This window comes from Bidens hawaiensis, unplaced genomic scaffold (assembly GCF_021521415.1).
Source record: "Bidens hawaiensis isolate Kalapana, Puna unplaced genomic scaffold, B.hawaiensis_p1.1 tig00004105_1, whole genome shotgun sequence".
Taxonomy (NCBI): domain Eukaryota; kingdom Viridiplantae; phylum Streptophyta; class Magnoliopsida; order Asterales; family Asteraceae; genus Bidens; species Bidens hawaiensis.
The window spans coordinates 836,557-862,907 of record NW_027491242.1 but is presented as its reverse complement, the minus strand read 5'-3'; the positions used below and the strand labels follow the sequence as shown (position 1 = coordinate 862,907).

Here is a 26,351-nt window from a genome sequence, read left to right as displayed (position 1 = left end):
TGAGTAGAGGATCCAATCCACCCCCTCCATCCATCCCCTATCTAAATCCAAATCTAACCTTAACCCATAAATCCTCTAATCTTTATCAACTTTCAACCAAGAGTGAGAAGTGAGAGAGTTAGTTTAGAGAGAGAAAGCACAAAAAACCACATTATTCTTCCTAACTCTCAACCACATCAACTCTCTTTCATAACCTAGATTCCCTCTTCATCTTCATCATCCACTCACAAGTTCTTTAATTGGTTTGTTTTTAGATCTTTAAACAATCCACTTAATGATATTGTTAGGTTAAAGTCAATAATATCCCACAAAAAGTCTTGAATCAAAACCCTAAATTTCACTACTTTTTTTCTTCTTGTTAAACCTTTTATCTAAACATCAAGATTTTAATGGATCAAATAACACCAACATCTCTCCCACCACCTTTTCACACAAGAAACTTTAATCTCCATCAGTTTCAACAGCCAAATTCTGAAGATGAACAAAGTGGTACAACTGGTCTCAACATGGGAGGTGGTCTAAAGAGAGACCGAGACGACAACGACAACAACAACGATGGCGAAGGTAAAGAAGGAGAAATATCCAGGCGTCCAAGAGGACGCCCGGCTGGTTCCAAAAACAAACCCAAACCCCCAATTATTATCACTAGAGATAGCGCAAACGCGCTTCGAACCCATGTCATGGAGGTTGCGGACGGATGTGACGTTATGGAAAGCATAGCCACGTTTGCGCGTAGGTGCCAACGTGGCGTTTGCATTATGAGCGGTACTGGTACCGTCACAAACGTCACTCTCCGACAACCCTCGTCACCGACCGCAGTTGTGACGTTGCACGGTCGGTTCAAGATTTTATCGTTGTCGGGTTCTTTTCTGCCCCCACCAGCTCCACCTGCTGCCACTGGCTTGACTATTTATCTAGCTGGTGGTCAAGGACAGGTGGTTGGTGGGACAGTGGTTGCGGCCCTTCTGGCCGCGGGCCCAGTGGTTATTATGGCAGCGTCATTTAGCAACGCTGCCTATGAAAGGCTTCCTCTCGAAGAGGAAGAAAGTGGTTTACCGATCCATAGTGGATCTCCGGGGGCCGTTACTCCCCAACCGCAACAATTATTAGCAGATCCTTCATTATTTCATGGGATGTCTCAAAACATGCTCAACCAAATTCAATTACCAAATGATGGTTATTGGGGCAACAATGGCGGCAACGGCGGTGGCGGTGGTGGTCGTCATCCATTCTAACTTAAACAAGACTCGGTCGAATTTCGATACTCATGAACAAGATTTAGGGTTGTAATTGTTGAGGATTTGAAGTGTTGAGCAAGATTTTATCAGGTTTCATTCTTTTACTACCCTTGGTGTAATATTCCTAGTTTGTGTCAACTCTTTTGCTTCTTAATGTATTAGTTAATTAGATAGAAACTTTGTTAATTGTTGTGAGAGTTTGATATTGTTCTTGGCGGTTAATAACTTAAGATGATCTTATGGAATATAAAGTTGGAATGAAACAGCTATGCAAATTGTTGCTTTGTGGTAATTAATTATCATGAGTCTGATTAATATTTTCACATAAATTATTAATTATGAGTTTGATTTTGTTGAACGGTGAAAGTAAATCGAACCTAATACTTCTCTACTTTGCCAAGTTACGTACTAATTAATTTTATATAAACTTAAGGCCTCCATGCTTTTTTTCTTTTGAGTCTTTAAGTAAACTTAGTTTCTTTTTTTTAAGCCATTACACATATATAATATATTTAAGCTATGAAGCTAGCTTAATTAAAAGCTATAAACTACGTTTTTGAGAAAATAGGGAAGTATACTTAAGTGTTATACATTTGCTCATTTAAGAATTAAGAGGCAGTGTATGAATCGTTCAACATGATTATGAAACTTACTAATCAAGAGGCTTCATTAATCATTAAGAGGTGTTTTTTAATTAAATGAATCAAACACACTCTACCTCTGAACGGTCCAAAGGTAGCCTCTAAATGGTATGCCGTTAAGTTACAAGTTTTGGTATGGCATTTACTCTAGGTTAATATCTCACTAATTGTGTTATGTCATTTGAGCGAATGTGTATCTATAACATATAGTTTTACTTGAAATTGTTTCACAATATAGTTTGTGGTACTCTACGACTATACATATGCATAGATGGTATGTAGTCACAATTTCATAAATATTTTTTTCTTTTGATATGGGTCATTATTATACGTTTTAGGCCTCCAAATTAGAGCTGAAGACGGCTTAAAGTTTTTAGAAATATTGTTTTAGATTAATTTTCTGCTAATATTTTTCAGTGAACTAATCACTTTTAAATTAACTAACTAAATTGTAGTTATTCCAATTTAATAAAAACAGTTGAAGCATCTATATATATATAATGAGTTAAAATGATATATTATTTTTTATACAAGAATCCTAGAAAAACGTACGTATGAAGATTTTGTAGCTGCAATTTTCTTCTAAATGACTATAAAAGACACAATTATAGCCTCTTTGATGATATATACGTACATGCACACAGACAACTGAATATGTCATTCCCCAAAACACAGGGTTGCATGATCATATGAGACATGAGTTGTGTAAGGTGCAATAAAAGTTGTACGTACTTTGAATACACTTGTTGTTCATTTGAATGAGAAGTCAGTTAGATGCATCGAACTGAAGCAAGCACACACCCTTTGTTATGCTTTAAGGAGACACCTCATTTACTGTCGGCTTATGTTTATCTTCATCTCTATAGTAAATTTAGGAAAAAAATAATTAATCATATATATATATATATATATGATTTCCTTATCCTTGTTATATGTTTATATACATTTAGTATAACTTTACTCTTTAGTAGTAATAGAATACATAAGATCTTAGTGTGTGTTTTCACTCACACATCCTTTTTAATTACATGCTCTTTAGGATGAGGTTTGCTTATGTTCGTTCAATATATATGCGCGAGTGCATATTGTAGATGTGGGCATAAACAACAATACAATATTTCACTTTAGTGTTTAGAGACAATTTTGTTTTATAACGGGTATCAATTAAAGATATAGGGGTGACAAGAGGGTTGTTGGCGGGGGGTAGACCAACTACATTTGTGTGTGGTGCCACGAAATGTTGTTAACTTATCAAAAGACAAGACTTCGAATGTTGAAAGGTCGCAGTTGCAAGTATACATGATACTCACGTAAAAGGTTGGACCTATACGCAATTTAGTGCTAGTATTAGGAGGATTGTGTTGTCTCGGTCTCATTAATGACTGCCACAAGTTCATGTCTTACCTTATAACAATAAAAAAAATGGTGGGACTATTGGTGACATGACTTACTCGTAGTTATTTTGACATAAACGAGAGCACAATTGACGGATGACAACTTATGTGTTAGCCACAAGTACAAGTTTTGATCGACCTCATATTGCGCACTTTGTTCTCATGCATCAAGATCCATTATATCCTAATAATGGCCACCTACATACATCTATACTTCCTTGTTATAAACACTTGCATTTCCTTTAGATACTATACTTAACTTACCATAATAAACCACCTAAATACTTGCAATCCAATTGAAACATGCAACACTTTCTAGCCATATGTGTTACTACTAAAAGTTGTATTCATTTGTTGATATTGCTAATTAACTTACAAATGATTAATGCATCTTTGTTTACATGCACTACTAGAAAATGGGTATCATTGCTACGAAATTTCGTGACGCAAATTTTTGCGTTGGATTTTGTCACGTGTTTCCGACGCATTTTCGACGTAAAATGTAACTCAATTTTTTTGTCGTTTGTTACGACACACTTCCGACAAATCCTAAATTCCGTCAGAAATGCGTCTGAATTTCCGACACCGTTCCGACGCATCAATTTAATTCTTTATCTTATGTCATATATTTACGCGATAATACAACTGTTGTCTGGATTGCGTCGGAAATTCCTGCATATTTCCGACACAACATTCTAGTTTTGGGAAAAAAAATATGACATTTTTTTAATTAAAACATAATACATTGATGTGTTGTAATTTCCGACGCAAATCCGACACAAAAGTTTAATTTTGTACTTTTGTACTTTTTTAATATGTTCAAATATATTTTTTAATATATTTTTTTGACGCATCATTACAACTTTATAAAAAATTTTTGTTAATACGGTAATTAGGTAAGAAAATACATATTATGTCGGAAATGTGTCGGAATTTCCGACGCAATTCCGACACAACGGTTACTTTTATTTATTTCCTAATACATTTAGTAAAATACTAATGTCGATTTCGACGCATTTCCGACACAACGGTTATTTTGTGGCAAATGCGTAGAAAATTTGTAGCAAGTTGCTACCTATTTGCTACACATTTCCGACTGCTATAATTTGTTTTTGTTTACTCGACACTAAAACATACATTTTTTAATCTATTTCTTTGTATAACTTTGCTATATGGGCAATATCTTTCTCCCTAACTTATGCTTGCTATATAATTTGCAAGCATACACGTTAACATTACAGTTGTACTTATACAATTACAAAGAGTTGTTATATGTTATAGTTATACAAACCATATTTATGTAAACGTATTATATGTTTGAATTTGTGAAGTAAACGTGTTTCATTTATAATGACTTTGTGCAAAAGATAGAATAATAAAAAAAAATGTTTCAATTTTGAAAACTAAAAACAAAATTGTATTTTTGTTTTCATAAAAATGGGTCGTAAGCGTGTCATGACTCACGTGGATCAATATCCTATTTAATAAAAATGGGTCGTAAACGTGTCATGACTCACACATGGTTTAACGGGCTGAAATGTGTATGTGTGTTTAACCATATGATGTCCGATGTCCTATCTTTGTTTGAACAGAAGGTGTTTGTGTTAATGTCTAACAATTTTCCTCTCAAATCAAATAAGTATTGCAATATTTTCTATATTTTATTTACTGTACACTTGTATGTAAATTCTAGATTTTCATCTCTCAAATCAAATAACTAGTGCAATATATGACTAGCAATTGTTTTGTGTTATATGTTTAAAATATTTCTTGATACTGTACACTTAGGAACATAAATTGTTTATTAAGTAAACATTATGTACTTGACCGTTTTTGTTTTATAATAAATGCAGGGTATATTCATTATGTCTGGTAGACAAGATAAGCGACGTGCTGGTGGAGCTCGTGGTATTCGTGGGCGTGTCCAAGTGTTAGATCAGGCAGACAACAGTCAATTGGATACGATGAGTATCGTGTTAGACTGGTAAGTTAATAATATTTTTCTCATGACTTCTAATAATTGTATATCATTTTAACACTTACTGCACTCTATATCCTTTTATTTCTCCAGAGGAAGGCCCTTGGTAGGGAACCAACTTTTAAGGAAATATTTATTAACAAAGAAGGTAAAAGAAAACAGTTGGCTGGAGAGTTAGACGTTAACAACTTGGAGGGGATGGTGCTTTGTACCGAACGAGCTAGAGAAGCTTATGTAAGTTCTATGTTTCACCTTAAAATTGTTAAATAATTTATCGTATGAAGCTTAGTATTCAAACAAACTTCTTGTTGGTGATGACTTGTAGGAGGAGTACCTGTTTTTGATGTTGGAGAAGTACGGACTTGAATTCAGTGACGACGATCCTGTTGTGTGGTCACAAGTTGTTGCAAAAGGCCGCACAAAACGGGTCTTTGGGATAGGATCTTCGGATCTAAATTATGTGGTGACCGGGAGACCAACATCTTACGAGATTACACGATCATCTATTGAGCAACAATTACAAGAAAAGGTGTGTTGTTATTACTGTTATCATTATATTTTTACTATTATTGTTATTATTATGTGTCGTTTACTAATAGTTATACATGTTTTAAACATATGTAGATTCATAGTATGGAAGTTCAAATGGAAGTTGACAGGAAAACACGGGAGGAGATGGAAGAAAAATTGCGACAAGACCTACAACAAAAAATAGACGAAGCGATACAAAGAGGTGTTGCAGAGGCCATCAGAAACTCGCAACTTTCCGATCTTCAGTAGTAGTATTATATCACGTGTTTTAAACATTTCAGTATGTAGTGGATTTGTGGCCGTTTAAACTGGTTTTGTGGTTTTCTTATGGATGCTAATGACGACTGTATTTTGTGTTTTGATGTGGTAAAAGTTGTTTTGTGTGTGAGTTTGTGGTTGTTTATACATGTATTGTGGGTTTTATGTATTTTTTGCGTAATAAATAGATATATATGCGTCGGAATTCTGTCAAAAAACAATTCATGCATGTGTCAAAATTGCGTCGAAAAACATTTCATATTTGCGTCGGATTTGTGTGGAGAATAATTTAAAGTGGTGTCAGAATTGCGTCGGAAAAGGAAAAAACTTAATACTGTATTTATACATATACGATATTACAATATTATAAATACAGTATTTAAAATATTAAATTAGAAGGTATTAAAAATACAGTAATTATAGTATTAAAATTAGTTGTTAAAAAGTGTCAGAAGTGTGTCGGAATATTGCGACAAAAAGTTTGCGTCGGAAAAGTGTCTCAATGTGTGTCGGAAACGTGTCATAAAGGAATTTCCGACGAGGTTTTTCTAACACTCACATTGCGTCGTGAATGAGTCGGAATCGACTGTTTCTGACGCGTTTCCGACGCAATTCGGCGTCACAACACAACCAGTTTTCTAGTAGTGATGTCTTAACAATTATTATCTCTTTTCTCCGTCATAACTCATTAACTTGTACACATAATATCAACATTTTTTTACTTTCATATAACATAACAACGCAAACTTTACATTAACAAAACTAATATGATGTTTATCTGTAATTTTTAGGTATTTATGATTTGGAAAATACATTATTTTTTATGTGTGTAAAAAGTTTAATACGTAGGTTGAGTATGCTAAAATAATAAAATGCCAAATTAAATAAAGTATATTATACTTTTGTGTGTAGTTTACTCTTTCTGTTTAAATCAGTTGGAGGTATGACCATTTTTTATATTATCCTACTAATATGAATTAATTGAATTAAATTTTTAATTTTATTTTCAATTCATAATATTTTAAGTGAGTATGAAACTCATGGGGGACAAATGGATACATGGTCCATGACTTTCTGTGTTTTGGGTCTATTTCGAATGTCAAATAATTTTTGGGAATGCAAAAATGTGACTTAAGTTTGACCCTTCAATTTATTAACGTTACTTCAAACCAAAGAGTCACAGACTACATGCCCTTTATTAATCATTAATCAACCTCGTGTTTTTGGTTTTTTAATAAACCTGAATTTTAGAAATATTACTCTCAGTAACATGGTATTCGAAAACCGTATGTTGGTATACCAAATTTGTATACATCCATATGTACGCATGTATACCAGATAGAATGACTGATTTGACAAATGAAAAGGATACATTCGTTTTAAAAAAGACCCTTTGAGGGTGTACATATATCAGAACAGAACCCTTGTTTTTATTAGGGCGTTAATTTGAGGCAATTCAAATATGACACTGGAAAAGGTTTTGGTTAGCTAACACTACTCGTTTCGTAAAAAGGTGAATTTGAACATGGCATTGACGTTTAATAAATGGGATAACACGAACAAGACACTTTTAATAAGTGGGTTAACATGTAAATTGTTAAAAAGTTTATATTTAGATTATATAAGAGGTTATTTATAAAGTGTTAAAACATTTTTTTTATTGATTTTCTATATAATTTTCCCTAGTATTTTCAAAACTAAAATTTATTTCTCATCAAGATATTTTATCGCCTCTATTTTTCCAAAAACTTAATGCGTAAGTTCTAACTATCAACCATCCAACTAGAGGTGCACAAATCGGGTTTTTCTAATACCCGGGTTCGGATATGAAACCGGTTTCGGGTATGATCGGGTATTGGAAAATCGGGTATTGAGAGAAATCGGGTAGGGTATTGACAAGAAAAACTCAACCCTATGTACCCAGGTAGGGTATAATCGGGTTCGGGTATTGGAACCGGGTCGACCAGGTATTAATACCCGGTTTTGAATTTGTAAATTATTAATTCATTTTTAAATTTGTTAAAAATTTAAATTCGCTTTGTAATTTATAAAAATAATTAAACTATATTACAAAAACCATATATCTATTTAAGTACAAATTATTTACTTAATAATATGCATTTTAAAAAAACTTAAACATAAAAGTAGTGAAGTAAACATAAAAATATACTGTTAAAACTCATGTATTATTTTGGGTATTAGAAATTGTTATCGGGTATAACCGGGTATGGGAATGGGGTATGACTGGTTTCGGGTATTTACGGGTATAAATCGGGTACAGTTCCGGGAACGAGTATTGAGCTCAAAAGGCATACCCTATTCATACCCTATGGGTAGGGTCGGTTCCGGTTTCGGGTATAGAATACCCGGTTATAAAAAAACCGGTTCCGAGTATTTTTTTTCAGGACCGGTTCCTGGTACTGGTTTTTTGTGCACCTCTACATCCAACTATTCTCATCCGTGTCTTCTAATCTCGAGCTAAATATATAAAATTGTCATTTACTAATTTGGAATGAATGACAATTAAAAGAACATCAAGTGTTTCATTTGAATAATTGATTTTTTCAACTTGTATTTAAGCCACTATACATTACTCATATTCACATACGAAGATTTAAAGGATCAACCTAAACACAATATGATTTTAAGGAGAGCCGGCACAACACGAAACCTATCAACCCGTCAATCAGATATTCATTGGGTTTAGCTTGAAGTTCAAGATGTCAACCCGAACAAATTAGTCCACTGTTTGCACATGATAAATAAATCAACTAGTACCTGGTAAAAATATAATTATCCATCTTCAATATAAAGAGCTAAAAAAGTTCTCAAAATAACACTTCATTATCTATTTAACATTGTTTTAAGTAGTAGGTGTCTCTTAATTAAGATGACATTATCCAAGTCTAATACAAATATCAACTCGACGAAAACACGACTCTTTTAAGTTTGAAACTCAAGCTCCGGTAACAAACCGATCCTTCTGAGCTACCGACTCCACTGAATTATCGATATATTAAACGATATTAGTCAAAGTTTGTAACAGTTAGGAGTTGATACATTCAAGCTTCTGCATCATATAACTCACCTAATTACAACTTACAAAAATAAGTAAACATTAACCATCATCACCTTAGCTACAACCAAACCGAAAACCTTCTATTCTCGCCACAACGATCAAACGACTAAAAAAATCAAAAATTAGTTTACCAAATAATATTAACCGCGCTTTTCTCTGACTCGTCTTAACCAGAGTTTAATCTTAACCGTTTTAACTCAACCTGAAAACTAGGACTGGAAGATAATGTACGCCGAGCAAGAATCCTAATATCCTCTCGTGAACAATCCCGTGAGATCCGAACAAGCTCCCATAACGCACCACCGGATATCATATCTTTAGCATTTACTTCTAAAATTCCAGAAACATAAATATAGTAAGAATCAAGTAAAATGAAATGAGATTGTTTTAACTATAGATATACCATGCTGTGCCAGGTGGCAAAGAGCAAGCTCGATATGCCGCCTGATCGGTGAAGCTTCGTTGCTAGCGTTTTTCACAATCCACGCAAGTGCACCGTCCTCGATAAGAAGAGACTTCCCACTTTTAATACCTTTAATATGAAAAGACCGATTTAACCTTATAAGTATGTGGTCTAGATTAAAACTTACTGACGTGGCAAGAAAATACCTTGAGTTGAAGCTCTCGACTCGCATTTAGCAAAATTAGCAATCCCACGTGCGACTTGAGCGAGAACATCGGGATGTTTACTTCTCACCATACTTAACAAGGCCTTAATACCACCTTCCGCTCGTAACACTAGCTGCAATTTATCTGAATTTTAACAAAAAAGTTAGTAATTTAAGAAGGTAATAATTAGTTTGTTACATAAGTTTATAATATAAAGTTTGTAATTACCGTTGCCGCAAAGGTTAGCAATGGCCCCAGCTACCATACGAAGAGTTTGAGGATCGTCGGCATTTTGTGCGGTCATTGCTAGCAAACTAATACCTCCTTGTGACATAATAAGCTCCTGGTTGGTTTCTGCAAATGTAATTCGTTGTTGAACTTATGAGATATGTAAGTTAAGTTGTAACATAATTATAAAAAAGAAAAGAAAAAATTACCGTTCATTGCTAGGTTGGCAATTGCGCCTGCTGCAACTCGGTGGATGTTTTCATCGTCAGAGCTTGAAAGAAGATCTAACAAGGATGCAAGACCACCAGCTTCTACAATCTTTTCCTGGTTGTTTGCTGCTCAAAATAACAGATTTAATAATCAGTGTTTTGAGTGTTCGGATAAACATATAACGCTTCTTTTTATCTGATTATTTAGTGATTATATAGTGAAATGGTTTCATGCCGCTACATTCAATACAGTTCATAAATCAAGGGTGGACTAAAGTTGCTAATTTACCTGTGTTGTAAGTAGGGGTGTAAACAAGCCCAAGCTTGAGTTAGCTCGTGAGCCTCAACGAGCCTTTTATTTATATAACTTTTGTTTATTATATCAAATATATGTTTTATTATAATTATTATTACATATAAAATTGTGATAAAAATAATTAAATAATATATATTATGTTATTTACAAAAATTAATTAATATACATGAAATAATTACAAATGTATATAGATAACTGATAAATAATAAACGAACCAAACTCGAGCTTGAAAAAGTACTCAAGAACCAAGCTGAGGCTTTAGAATTAGAGATCGAAACGAGCCAAGCTCTATCCCAGCTTGGGTTACGCTCTACTCGTTTACACCCTAAGTTTTAAGAAAAAAATTCGATTCCCATTTCACCAAAGAAAAAAAGTTATTTTAACACCAAAAACGACATGTTTGGTCATTTAATCTATCGATTTCTTAAATAATGCAAAGCATTCAAAATATGATAATCTAATTATTAAAGTTTGAAGCAGTAGAGGATATTCTAATCCTATCTTCCATGATTTTTACAGTTAATTAAGTGATCTGATTATTTAGCAACACAATCATATTAAGAATAAGTTTAAACAAAAGTATACCTTCAGCTGCTAAATTTGCAATAACTTTCACAGCATGGATTCGTACATCAGGATCTTCCGCTTCCAGTAATGATAAAATCTTTTGCAGTCCAACTGTCACGACACATATTTCATCAACAACCGATACACACACACATTAATTACCCTTCGTAAAGGAAATTTAATAATCACCTTGCTCAAATAATGTGGCCACAGATCCCTTTTCTTGCTCCCCTGAATATCTCATCTGTGGCTGCCTGACCGGAGAGATAATGGAACCCATATCCGCAGTCATATCTACACTACGATCACCACTCTCCAGCTGTTTTCTTGTCTAACAAGTAAAAGATATACAGTTAACAAATCATACTTCATTCTTATGCACATGCACATACATCATTATCAACATCAAATACCTCATCAGCATCAAAGCTTAACTGCAGCAGCTGATTTTGCAACACTGATATTTCCTCTTCAAGCTTCTCTCTCTGATGAATCTCATCTTCCAGCATCTTCCGAAGCTTTACAATTTCAGCATTTCCCGCCACCTGGCAAACCGGAAATATATTATCCAGTCATGTATAATAAACGAACAAAATGGATTTACATTATTTAAAATAATTGTACCTCTGATCTTTTCCATTGGACTGCTTGATTTTGAAGATTTTTAACCTCTTCTTCTGCAGTTTTCCTTAAGCGTATTTCATTCTGCAGTAACTTCTTAACTTCATTGAGTTCTTCATTAGGTTTATTAAGGCTTTCTTCTTTAAGCTTATTTACTGCCAATTGTGCCTCAAGCTTCTTTATTGACTCCATACAGTCTCTTTGATATTTCAATCTTTCCTTCTACATAAATAAAGCATAATAAGATAAGAAAGAAGCGTATAATACTTTCATGTAATTAATTACCTCCAAAGAATCTGCAAATTTTTTTTCAGCTTGAGATATTTGTTTCTTTGCTTCAAGTGAGATTTTTTCAATCTCATCTTGATATGCTTTTTGTTGCCGTTCGTGTTGTGCAATGAGAGATTCCACTTGTACATCAAGCTTTCTAGCCAAACTTTTGTAATCAAACTCTTCCTTTATCTTCAGCATGTTTTCCACCTTCATAGCCTATCATAACAGTTATTTAGTAAATAATTGGGCGAAAATATATTACAAAATAATTATTAATAAATTTAAGCTTACTCTTTGTCCAAACATTATAGTACTTGATGTCTCTCCTCTATGACGAGGAGATGGACCAATGGTTATAACAAGAGAAGTTCTTGCAGTGCCTGCAAACGATGTTTTATAAATTTTTACATTATAAGAAAGTCAAACATATATCAAATGTAGTCAAAGTCAATGTTGACAAATCTCACCTCCAAATGAATCTCGAAGCAATCTTGTAAGCTTGGAGTCACGAACAGGAACATAACTGTTTTCCGCCAATGCATTTATACATTTTCCAAGTGCGCTTAATGAAAGATTTATCGATTTAGCTTCCTCTAGCGTATGCCCTTCACTACCTGCAAAATAACAACAAAGTGGATACTATATATTTAGTAACCGTTGCCACATATTTATGGCCTTACGGATATTAAATATAGATAGTTATAATTTGATACCTGACTTATCAATACGCTCAGAGCCAGCAAGATCCACAACAATAAGTTTGCCTTTGCGTACAACCGGTGGCTTCATTGTTCTATTCGTATGAGACTTGCTACCAACATTATCACCCGAAACACTCACAGACTTCTTAACATGCACCTGCAGCAAGAGTGGAGTTCCGGTAAATAACAACCAACTTCCTGATATAAAACAATATAAATATTCACTGACATCATCATCATCATCATCATCGTACTCAGTATATCCCACCAATAGCCAAGCTATGGTAGGGTCTGAGGAGGGTAAGATGTAGACAGCCTTACCCCTACCCCATAGGGATAGAGAGGCTGCTTCCGATGAGACCCCCGGCTCGATAGTAGTTTTGCATCAAGCCTTGGACATAAGGCACATAGCACTCAATCATCGGGACACCGGCTGATTGGTGCATGTACCATTGTCTTTCGGCTATCAACGCCACCACATGATGCCTGATTAACCTTCTGCCACTTTTAACGTTATTTTCACGAGATTAGTAAAATAACGTTAAAATTAGTGCAATTTTACTTTTGCCCACCCGAGGGTTCACACATATATACATTATATGCGCGCACCGCAAGCAGGGCGAAAATATTCACTGACAGAATATTAATATTTTAACCATTAAAATTGCATGACTACGAGAAGATTCAGTATTGAGTTTGGTGTTTGTAGCAAACCGATGTGCTTCACCTAACCGTAACAGCTCAACAAAACTTTGTTGGTCTTTAACCTCTATCAAGCTAGCACCTGGAAGTGTAATATCTCCACTTTTTGGATCTTCCACTATGCTTAAGTTATCATTAACTGGATCAAGAAGATCTTGTATTGTCTCCATGTATAGCTGTATATATGATACAGAGATAGAATCTGTTTCAGTTGCTTCAGCAAATATATCTTCCATTGCACGAACCATGATTCCACGTGCGGAAGTATCTTCATCTCCAAGTTTTCCAAGTGTGTAAGTTTTCCCGGTACCAGTTTGACCATATGCCATGACTGTTCCATTATATCCCTCTAGAACACTCTGCACAACAATAACAGATAACATTTTCATAATTGCATTTTCACATAATTCATTTTGGTAGTTTATAAGTTAAGAACTTAAGATAAAGTTAAAAACCTCCACTACAGGCTTTGCTACAACTTCATAAACACGCTTCTGTGATGCGAATTCAGTGAGAACTTCATCAAATTCAAATGTATCTGAATCCCAATTATTCCTTCTGAGTTTCAATCGCTTAAGCTGAAATGACACAAAAAGAATGTGAACTGGATTTGATTAAAGCTCTTAATTAGCAGAAAAACTGTATAACACAAGCTAACCACATGCAATTTGATTACCTCAGGCTGCAATTCCACACAATCAGCAAAATCAGCATCGGTTGAGAGCTCCTCACTGTTTTTAGGTCTTAATCTTACAGCCACTCGAACTCTTCCAGAAACTGATATCAATTGACATTATAGAACAATAGTTAGAAAATTATCACAATACGAACAATTTCTGTCAATATTGCGCAAACCGAATCTATTACAGTTCTTCACAATTATAAATATGTAATCACACAATAACCAGATCATATGCGTGTAAACACGTGGATACTGCAAATTGCTAACTAGGCCAACATATCCTCAAAATTCTACATAATTTAAATTTATTAACCAAAAATCATTGTTAATTTTGCTAATTAAGTCAACATATCTCAGAATTCCACACCACGCCCTGCTTGCGGTGCGCGCATATAATGTATATATGTGTGAACCCTCGGGTGGGCAAAAGTAAAATTGCACTAATTTTGACGTTATTTTACTAATCTCGTGAAAATAACGTTAAAAGTGGCTGAAGGTTAATCAGGCATCATGTGGTGGCGTTGATAGCCGAAAGACAAGGGCACATGCACCGATCAGCCGGTGTCCCGATGATTGAGTGCTATGTGCCTTATGTCCAAGGCTTGATGCAAAACTACTATCGAGCCAGGGGTCTCACCGGAAGCAGCCTCTCTATCCCTATGGGATAGAGGTAAGGCTGTCTACATCTTACCCTCCTCAGACCCTACCATAGCATTGCTATTGGTGGGATATACTGAGTACGATGATGATCTCAGAATTCCACACAATTCCAACTCATTAACCACAAATCATCGTTAAAATGATATCGCAGACCGAAATCCATTACAATTGTTCAGAAACTTAGATGTATACTTACACGATTAACGCATAACAGTCACCAAATCACACACGTAAGTAGCATTAGGTCAACATATCCTCAAAATTCTACAAAATTTCAGCTCATTAACCACAAACCACCGCTAATTTAGCTAATTAAGTCAAAACATTTTCAAAATTATACATAATTTCAACTCACTGACCACAAATCGTAGTTAATTTCACTAATTAGATCAACATATTCTCAAATTCCAACTCAATAACCACAAATCATCGTTAAAACTCGAGCACAAACCTAAATCCATTCCAATTCTTCACAATTACATATACATAACTACACAATAACCAGATCACACATATATAACCACTCGCATACATCAAATTACAATTACGAAACAAAACCTAACCTCCAGGAGCATCATTATGAGCTCCGGTAACAGAATTACCACTAGAACCGGTACTGTTACAGCAAATTGCTAATTAAGTCAACATATCCTCAAAATTCCAACTCATTAACCACAAATCATCGTTAATTTTGCTAATTAGCTCAACCTATACTCAAAATTGCAACTCATTAACCACAAATCATAGTTAATTTTGCTAATTAGCTCAAACTATACTCAAAATTCCAACTCATTAACCACAAATCATAGTTAATTTTGCTAATTAGCTCAACCTATACCAAAATATCAACTCATTAACCACAAATCATAGTTAATTTTGCTAATTAGCTCAACACACTCTCAAAATTATACACAATATCAACTCATTAACCACAAATCACCATCAAAACTACACCACAAACCTAAATCCATCACAATTACATATACATAACCACACAATAACCAGATCACACATATATAACCACTCGCGTACATCGAATTACAATTACGAAACAAAACCTAACCTCCAGGAGCATCCTTATGAGCTCCGGTAACAGAATTAGCAGTCGAACCGGTACTATTCCGACGGAGATTCGACGTAACCGCCGGTTTAGATTTACTATAACCGGACGAAAAAGAAGATGAAGAAGATGAGACTGATTTGGTCTTCACTCCACCGCCGTTTTTGTAACTGTAATTACTAGACATCTTATTATTATTTTATAAAATTAATATCATAATAATAATAATAATAATAATAATAATAATGAAGAAGAGTAGTAGTTGTTGTTGTTGACACAGTGAAGGTGAAGATGGGAGTTGAATTTTGAAGCAATGTTTGGGTGTTCGTGGGGTATAACGTGGGGCCCCTCATGGCTTTCTTTCTTGCACTTTAATTTCGGTTACTTGGTTTATTATTATGTGAAGTGAAGTAATGTAATATTGTAATGTAAGACCTTGGGGTTTTAGTGAAAGTAATATTGGTTCTTTAGGTTTTATAAATGTTTTGTTATTTACATCACTTTTTCTTTCTTTTTTTCAACGATCAACAAAAGTCTGGTTGTCCTGGTACGTCGTACGTCTACTACCTATGTCGTGTGTGCCACCAATTTCATGGAAAACATATCGTCTGAAGGCCTACTATGGTGAATGAGGTGCAAATGAATTGAGCCCAAGCTTAATTAGGCTTGAGCTAGTATAGTGTAACTTATATAGAGCTTAAGTTCAAGCTTGGATCGTTTTGATATCTGTTTCTAAAGCGTGAACTCGGCTCGTGAGTAGTTTTTCAAGGTCAAACTCAGATTACTCAGTTTGTGTTCGGCTCGTTTACAAATTATTAATTAGTTTTTTTTATATTTATAACTATTTTTATATATTTATTTCAATTATTGTTTTGAATATAACATAACACACACACACATATATATATTATAAAACTTATTAAAAAAACAAGCTCGTTTAGGCTCGCAGGTCTGCTTGAGTTCGATAATTGAAGCTCGGGCTCGTTTATTAAACGAGCTTACTTTTAGGCTGGGTTTGGGCTCGTTTAAGCTAAGCTCGATAGAGCTTTTTCACGAGCCGATCTCGAGTAACTCGCAAACAACTCGGCTCCTTTGTACCTGTATTGATAAAACATGTGGCTTATGAATGATATTTTGTCATATGTGAGACTCGAACCCATGATTTCATGAAAATGAAAGTCAATGAAGGGGTAACATTAGACGAATTGGTGTTTGGTTTATTTAGATGATCACTAGATTTCAAATCTATTGTACTTTTGAAACGTGTCATACGTTTATTAATCGTTAAAAAAATATTATATGTCTAGATGATAAAAAGTTATCCACTATCGATTTGTACTGCTTGTAGCCTTGTATGCAGCCTTTAGAATTAAAGTATGTGAATAAGAGAGAGCTTTTTCTTGAATTACATAAAAATAAATTATTTTATTAAAACATATATAGTAATATTCGTTCTTAGATCAATTTATGTAACTTTCATTATCTAAGCACAAATAAGTATGAAATTTTCATTGTATACAATTAATATAACCAAAACACATTTGCAGTTCTTAAAAGTCCAACATATTTCTCATCCACAAGCGATGCATATTTGCGTAGTAAACTCCCCACATCACTTATCTACTCGCCGTGCTTAATTAGATGGTCCTACAAACCTATAAGACATGGGATTCGCCTTAAGTGTAATAAAACACACTTAGTACCTCAGCGTTTCGCATAACATTTGTCCCACCGTCACGAACGACACAGAGTGACTCTAATATCTTTAGTTTTGGTTACCAGAGTTTAGAATTCTCATGCAGTCATCCATCCATAAATTCCTCTTACACAGTTACGCTTAAGTATAAATTCTCTTCCACAACCGTTACTCCCAAATCATGTATACGATATTTGAGGTAAGACCGTAAGATAGACGGTTATAAAGTTAGTGGGTGAACTATATAGTTTTTAGAACCTTGGTGTTCAATATGAGCTAATGAACAATCTTAAGGTACTCAATGATCCACAACCACTTAGAAACAAACACTGCAGTACCATTACCAGATTTGTGTTCTGTAATGACCCACGAAGAGTGACATGGGACGTTTGTATAGGTAAAATTACCGTTGTGCCCCTTGAAACTTTTGGTTTGGTCATAACGAACACAACTATTATTTAATATAGTTTTATCATTCACTTTTTTATTGGTGAAATAATAGTCTAAACAAATATGAACAAATCTATTGTAAATCTTAGGTTCAAGAATTTAGTTACGTCACTTTGATAGCTGGATAAATATAATAGTTAATGTTTTTAAAATGAATAAAGGACTTATGTTATGATGGTTATTATGTCAAGAATGGCCTACAGAAATGAAACATGACAAAAAGGATATCAAACAAATCATATTATAATATTATTATATTAATTAATCAAAGGGCTTTATTTTTCTTTTAAAAAAGAACACCCCACTCTCATGTTTTATAAACTTTAAATTAAACTCATGGTCTCCGGCAGTGGACTCAGAATAAATTTTTACAGGGGTCGGAAGAGGCCGGAGACAAAACTATATAGGGATCGATCATGATTTTAACATATGTATACATTTTATAAATAGATTTTACAGAGATCACCGACACCAGATGAGTAGGCCAAACACTGATGGTATCGAGCTATGTCGTAATATCTTATTAATAGTGCTATAAACTTTTAAGTTCACTTTGTGTTTTCTTTGAATTAATTTAAAATATAAATGAGTGAAATATTTTGAACCAAAAAGAAATGACATATGTAATATGTTGGCTGATATATTTAAATACATATGATCTGAAAGTATCTTAATGTACTTAAAACAAACATATGATTTATACGTATATATAAAAACATGTTTTAGTATCGAAAATTATATATAGAAACATGTATACATCAATTATAATATGAACAAACAATCATATCAACTCCAAAACCATGTGTTAAGATGACTCCTTAAGATAGGTATGATGTGCTAATAATGAGAGGAAACGTAGTGATCGATTATGACTAACCTTTTTTTCTTTCCTAGTTAGAAAAGCTAGTTTTATTGTAATGTCTAGCTAGATTTTTACAATGTCATTGTAATATCTAGATTTTTGTCTTTTTGAAAATTCCTTTTACAAGATATATATTAGTTTGAGTATGAACATATGTATTACCGGAAGTAGGCTCTTTATTCATATATATTCATAGAGTCAGAGAGGGTAGAGGTAAGACCGGCTACATCTTATCCTCCTCACACCTTACTATATATTTGCTATTGGTGGGATTTACTGAGTACGATGAGTATGAACATGGGTATTACAAGAACACGTTAAATGTCAATTCCTCTTATCAATGAATAGTATGATTAAGAGAAAATAAAAACTTCGGATGGATTATATGAGAAACTATTGGATTTGTACCATCTCTAACTTTTCGCATTCAAATATAATATAAAAAAAATGCAACCCAATAGTAGAGATGCGGTTGTTCACTTAAAATTTCAAGGGTAAATTTGATACGAGGTAACGAAATAAATGAGAAAATAAAAGAGATCATTATTAACTTATTGTCATGTTTGGTTAATATATGAAATGTAATGAATCATTATTTTATATGGTGATGGTGGTAGTAACAATGGCGGCAACATCCAGGTGGTGGTGGTGGGGGCGACGACAACGATGGTGGTGGCGGTGGAAATAGCAATGGTGGTGGTGGTCAAGCGGTGTTGTCAAGGAAGTAGGTTGAATGTGAAATGGAAAAAATAAAACACACGCAACACAAAGGAATAGTTTTGATGTTTTTAGAGGGAATGAGATAATTTGTGTAATCGTTGGTTTCATTCAACCAACCAAGCATCCATATTTTCATCCGTTCATCATGGTCCTGTCTATTCCGTAATTCATTCCCGCGTACCAAATGCTAACTAAAGACTGAGGCAGTGAGCAATTGACTATTAAAATGAGAAGGTGTGTTAGGGGTTTTAGCTTTTAAGAAAGTATCTTATTGGTGGAATCTTGGAGCATTTTATGTTACCTACTTATTTGATGAGCTTAATCACATGGGGGTGCATGTACTTATTAAGTTGTAAAGGAGTGGTGTGGCAAACAAATAAATTTGATTCATGTTATTATCTATGTGGTATCACCCCAACACCCAAACAACAATTTTAGGTGTGTATGTTTGTCTTTGTAGGTTGTGATACGGTTTTTCTACTTTCAACTAGTTATTTTGCCGATTAACACTAGTAAGGGTTACTGCTTGTGGTGTTTATTTCTTTTTATATTTGTTTCAAGAATAATCATGTGTTGTTCGAAAAGTAAATGATTAACTTAAACACATAGGGAAGGAAGAGTTCCATCACATGATATACACTAAATGTATATGGTCCTTCATAAGAGAGAAAACTACGGTCCTTCATAAGGGAGCGCACATGCACATGCACATGCACGGAAGGTTTGCCCTTCGGAACAAGTCCAGAGAAAGTTGGTTTTCCTGGGGACATGTTATGGGAAGGGAAGATAGTCTAAGAGGAGACAATTAATGGTATGTTCGTGTACATTCGATGGAAAATCGTTTGTTGGGAAGATATACCAAGGTTTGTTTATGAGCGTGTTAGTCTTAACTCTTATGAATATGTTATACGAACCTTAGATAGCCCTGAGATACACACTAAAAGCCATAATTGACCCTAATGCACATCTTGGAAGCCACGGTTAACTCTAGAAAACATTGTGGGAGCCATAGTTAACGATGAGTGTATGCCCTAAAAGCTATACTTATCCCTTAGTAAGTTAGTATACACAAGTATAGAGGTCGTAAACTTGTCTTTCCTAATAAGATCACAAGGCAAATTTGTGATTAAATTGTAATGTCCTAAATAATTAAAACACGTATTGAGAGCCCCATCAATCTGTTAAAACATATGTAGATTGTAACTGTTTCGAACTTTTGTATGCATTATTGAATACATCATGTAATAGTTTCAAGAGGTGTTGCTTAATTGAATATCAAAATTTTGTCTAGCATCATTAAATGGTTTTTTCCAAAATAAAAGAAACCACCCCCCACTCCCACTTTATCTCCTTTTTTTCAAAAAAAAAAAAGAAAAAAAAAGAAAACTTTTCTTCCTTTTCATTGGATTCTTCTTTATACAAGTCATGATTGATTTCATGACATTATTTTTGAACTCTTGTTACTTTGAAATGTACAAATATATATTATATAAAATATAATTAATAGAGAACACACTTATAAAATAAAATAATATTTATTAACAATGTATATACTTTAGATATTATGTAGAGTGTCATATAAAATTCTTACATCTTCCTTGTTTTATGGACACTTATGGGTTACAAGTTCCTAATTCCTTATCATTTATCTACTTGTAGATCTCTTGAGCAATGATATTTAACACACATAAAATATACAACACCAATATTATATATATATATATATATATATATATATATATTGAATTCTTCCATGATATCAGAGCATATATATAGATCTTAAGTACAAAAATTATTCAACACCAATTTTGTTTTCCGTTTTTTTTTTCATGTTGAGCATTTCTTTTTCGTTCAAATAAGGCATCAAAAATGAATAATAAAAACTAGTTAAAATTACAAATCAGACATTGACCATAAGTTTTAGACACAGTAGTTGAAGTTGCAGTAAAACAATAAAGACGAAAAGAAACACAATAGAAGTAAAGATAGATGGTCTTAAAACCACAACAATGAGAATCGTTGTTAGCGTCTTTAAGTTTAAATTTTATCAATCAATCAATCAATCATGCCCAGTAAAATCCCACCGACAGCAAAGCTATAAGTAGGGTCTGGGGAGGGTGGGATGTAGGCACACCGTACCTCTATCCAAAGGAATAAAGAGGTGACTTCCAGAGAGACCCTTGGCTCTAAGTACATGTGTATGAAGCAAAATAAAGGAAATCAAAGTTTAACAGTTATATAAAAACTACTACTAATTATAATAATATTAATAATAAGATCACAGTTTAACAGCTATATAAAAGCTAATAATAATTATAATAATAATAATAATAATAATAATAATATATGTAAGGGAAATACCATTATGGTATGTGACCTAAATAAGTTAAGTCTAAGCCCTAAGGTATTCAATTCTCTCTAAAAATCCTTAACTTTAATTCTACTTCTCCACGAATTCCTATCCTCAACCATATCCTCGGAGAGGTTTAGGTCTATCAAATCATGCATAATCCTCTCATCCTTATCCTTCTTTTATATTATATATTTAAGCAACATTGAATCGAAACCGACGTTTGAGAGGCATATTACTATATCAGTGATACATCTTTATATCTATTTCAGAGTGTATCTGTATTAAAGTTTATATATTATAGTTTTATCAAATAGAATTTTTACCTCTTCCTTGTTTTATTTATCACAAGTTTGTTACTATTTATCTTCTTGTATCATCCTTACCATATAAAGAAGAGGTTACATGAAAAATCATAATTAAAGCACAACACCATAGGTCCATATATCATATATTTCATTTTCTTATCTTATATCTATCAATATTAATCGGTATACTGCGTGAATTTAAAACTTACTCTTTTTTATGTAATTGTGTGTCTTTGACGTTTGGTTAGCTTTTTCTGACCATCACCTTTTTATATAATCTTGTCGTTGTCCCGAAAAAAATATTAATCGGTACAAATAGACCGTGTTAGCGACTAGCAAGGTACTTAACCAAAATCACATGTTGGGCAGTTGAAACATCTTTATCAAAAATTAAAAAGTGAACCCAATCTCTATGGCTCTCCCTATCTATTCATGCATAGTTTGCTTTGTGTACTCTCTCCTTAGAAAAGGGTGATGTCTTTACTCTTTTTAATAAAGATTTGATCCCCTTAGATTTTCTTTCTTTTTTCCCATAATGATTTATATGTATTTTCCATAATTCATATCAAGAGTTTCTCATATAATCTATAGAGTTGATGATGTTTCCAAAACACATGGTTTTATAATTTATAGTAATGTAATGCCCGGCCATTTAACGGTTTATTCTACACTGAATATTTTATAAGAACTTCTAAAGTAGCATGTCCCGATCAAAAAGACTTAAAGCTTCTATCTTGTGATTCTTATCTATATATCATTTTCATAACCGTGCTTACAATGATTTCTTCTTGTTTTATACTTTTCAGATTCTGAACTTACAAAGTAAAAAAACAAGTTGTTCGTTCACCTGTGATTTTCAAACTTTTTATGTTGAGTTATATTCTAAGGGCGTAGATTGCGTACTGCAACTTTTTTTTGCCAGTTCTCGTTCGACTTCCACTAATTAGGAAAGCTTTATATTCCCCACCATACCACTTTTTAATGTCGAAAGGACGATCGTCATAAAGTCACTAGGATGGCCCTTAGCTAGATGCCTCATAAAAAGGACTTGTGCATTATGGTCTTGTTTTCAGTTAAGGTGTTGTCAAATTGGCCCTACTAGTGTTGCTCATTTTTTTCAGCTGATATTGAATATCTTTTATTGCATGGTCATAACTCATATATGTACATAACAATGTTTCTTTGAAATTACTAGTGTGACAAAGATTTACCACAACCTAAGCTTCCTTTGTGAGTGGTCCTCAATACACAAAGACATGCATGTGGTACATATATATGAGTATATGACATGTGTGATGGGATTTGGGCCACATCATAGATTGAGCCCTTGTAGTACTATCTTCTTCTTTTTCATTATTGGTGCACAAAAAGGTTTTATTGGCATAGAGGTGATGTTCGGTATTTGGCTATAGACTTCCAAAGTTCGAATTCGATCTCAACCGGATTTTATCGTAATGGAGCTTCAGATGGTAGCTTTTACTGAGAAAAGGAGATAGTGGGCTTGGGCTACCCAACGTCGTCGGTGACCATGGGTGTATGGGGTCACCTTTTGCTATTGGGTTGCCCCGGGTGTTTGTGTTTTTATTCTTTGGTAGTTCAATAATTCCATTTCATGGGAAATTCTCATTCAACTATTGAATCTCAATCATTAGCTTATCATCTGTTTAGAAAGATAAAACATTATATGTTTTATCTCACTTCATTAATGTTGTTCAACAAATTAAATAATGACACACATGTAACATATTTGATCTCATTACAACACCACTATTTTCATAAACATTTTTTTCAACTATTTCAAAAAGACTGGAACAATTCCTATAAAAAGATCTCAAATATCATAATGCCAAAGTTGAAATTTAAACTAAAGGTTTACATAAAACTTTTGCACAATATGTTTATCATCCACTGTTATACGAAACATAAACTGAGTGCAAATAGTAAACAAAATACTGTTTAAGTACCTTTGGCATATTACCATTCTAATGAGCGGGTTTAAACCCCAACCGGTCACTTCTATAAAATTTCCAACATAAACATGCTCGTTTGTTGTATAATCCTTAAAATGGTTACGATATCCGTTTTATTGATCGACAAAAAGCATTGAAAGCAAAATTAGTCTCACCAATTTTATAAGTTGGGTAAGCTTAAGGCAAATGTTTTTCACTACAATCTTCAAAATTATCTAGTTGTTAGCAATCAAGCTAGATTATCCAAAACTAAACTTTACAAACATGCTAAGTCATTATAAGAAATGATTCTAAAGAGACGCCGTTAGCATGATCAATTCAAGAAAATTTAACTCGGATAGTACCCGCTTGAAACTTTTAGAAATCAGACATGTGAAGGATATACTTACTGAATACTTAATCTTAAACTTGTAATGTAATTTGAATTTTTATATTAATCGAATTTGTAATTCGAATTTGGTTTTTAATCGTAATTCGAATTTTGATATGTCAGAAAATTCAAGTTACCCGAATTTCTACATGTATTATCGACTTATCGTCTTAAATATTATAACTATCCTCAAGGCTAATCTTTTGATGCAAGTTTATTGATTGAACATATAAAATCACTTTTCTTAACCGCATAGATCAATTGAATAGGCAAAAAACATTATATATTATGGTTTAATTACAGAATTAAAATAGCAACCAATATGAACTTGAATAAATAACCAACCATATCAGTAACAAGCATCTAATAATCAAACTAGTCAAATAAAAACTAGCCAACAAATTTAACCAACAAAAATAATCATAAAAGTAAAAAATTACATAACAAATTGAAAAAATCCAATATAACATTCCACTTTAATTCTTTGTCAAATGGAACTTATCAATCCAACCCTTAATTCAACTACTCTATCCGACCTAACCTGACCTAACCTGACTTGAATAACCTGAATATTTATATCAGGTTCACCTTATCCGCCTTCACAACCGGGTTCGCCTTCGCTATCGCCTCCCTCCCCTTGCTCTTAAAATCGAATTCACAACCATGCTCTTCAGGATACCAATGGGCCCCACAAAAAACCTCCCCACATTTACACAACCCCATCACACCAACCTTCTTGTTACAACTCAAACACCTATTCGAAACCCGAACCTCCTCAACCGCTTCAGTCGCAGCCTCCGAAACCGAAGTAATCGACGAGCCGAATTTGTTGACTAATTTATTCATCATGGCTTTAGTAGAAGCCGCTTGCTCGTTGTTAACTTGTGTGTCACGGTAGCATTTGGAGCATAGGTTCATTGTTGAAGCCGATCCGAAGAAGCCGCAGCCGTTGGCGCAAAGAGCCGGCTCGGATGGGTGAAAGGTTGTAGCGTCGTTCATGTTGTTTGCATTAGAACTCATTTTAATGGTTGATAACAATAACAATATTAATGATAAAAAAAACTTATGATATAAATTTTTGTTGGAATAATAATGTATTTATAAGCCAAGGGTGCGAAATATTAGTTTGACTTAACTCTTAGAAAGTAAAATACATAATGACGGCTAAGAATTGGTTAAAAACCTATTTTGCCCCTACTAGAAGTATAAATTTGTAAAGAAGTATGGGGGTATTTTAGTCTTTTAAAAGGATCTAAACCGCCTAGCTTTAGATAGATAGATTGTAACATATCTGTCCTTTCTATTTTAGTTAAAGAAAAAAACATGTGAGTTCATGAGCAAACTTTCTAGAAGGATCTAAAATGTTCTAAAAAATTTAATATCTAATAAAAATAATATATAACATGGACAATCGAAACCGTAAAGATGGTTTAGTTTTAAAATAATGGTTATCATTTGATTTTGATATGGTTTGTAAATAATATATTTAATTGTTTAATTAAAAAAAGACTTGATCCATGTGTTTTGTGGTAGCGGAATTGAAACATCAAAGCATTTGTTTGTAAATTGCGACATTATTAATGTGGACTTTATTAAGGTGATATGATCGATAATGCATGATTTGATAAATTATTTATAAGTGGTCATTCTTTTGGTTTAATAAAATTGCCCTTTCAAGAAATGAAAACGATAAAGATCAGCATGGATGATTAGGGGTGTAAAGGTTAAGTTGAAGACGAAACAGCTATTTCGCTCAAAAGATTATCAGATAAAACCAACGGGTATGTAGTTCAGTAGTATCGTAAAGTATGATATGATGCTTCATCCGTTGGTAGACTGTAGAGTGAGTAGTTTAGATGCACGTTTGAGTTGTTAAAA

At 33.5% G+C, this 26,351-nt stretch overlaps 1 protein-coding gene and 2 pseudogenes across 2 annotated transcripts; 1 reads left to right on the top strand and 2 right to left on the bottom strand.

The window, feature by feature from the left end:
- Positions 1 to 1,495, top strand: LOC143625408 (AT-hook motif nuclear-localized protein 24 pseudogene; annotated as a pseudogene).
- Positions 1,496 to 8,996: 7,501 nt separating this feature from the next.
- On the bottom strand, positions 8,997 to 15,940 carry LOC143625494 (kinesin-like protein KIN-UB). Its single transcript, XM_077095816.1, has 17 exons — positions 15,751 to 15,940; positions 14,022 to 14,122; positions 13,801 to 13,923; positions 13,300 to 13,704; positions 12,656 to 12,800; positions 12,410 to 12,556; positions 12,234 to 12,322; positions 11,955 to 12,158; positions 11,673 to 11,891; positions 11,462 to 11,593; positions 11,238 to 11,379; positions 11,067 to 11,159; positions 10,166 to 10,291; positions 9,957 to 10,082; positions 9,729 to 9,872; positions 9,523 to 9,651; positions 8,997 to 9,449 (listed from the first exon to the last, which is right to left on the bottom strand). Exons 1-17 carry the CDS (start codon positions 15,932 to 15,934, stop codon positions 9,286 to 9,288), a joined length of 2,673 nt encoding a protein of 890 aa, XP_076951931.1. The 5' UTR covers positions 15,935 to 15,940; the 3' UTR covers positions 8,997 to 9,285.
- Positions 15,941 to 24,801: 8,861 nt separating this feature from the next.
- LOC143625407 (zinc finger A20 and AN1 domain-containing stress-associated protein 1 pseudogene) lies at positions 24,802 to 25,527 on the bottom strand (annotated as a pseudogene). The gene is made up of 2 exons (XR_013152270.1): positions 25,000 to 25,527; positions 24,802 to 24,955 (listed from the first exon to the last, which is right to left on the bottom strand). The product of XR_013152270.1 is annotated as a zinc finger A20 and AN1 domain-containing stress-associated protein 1 pseudogene (transcript).
- Between the last annotated feature and the right edge of the window lie 824 nt (positions 25,528 to 26,351).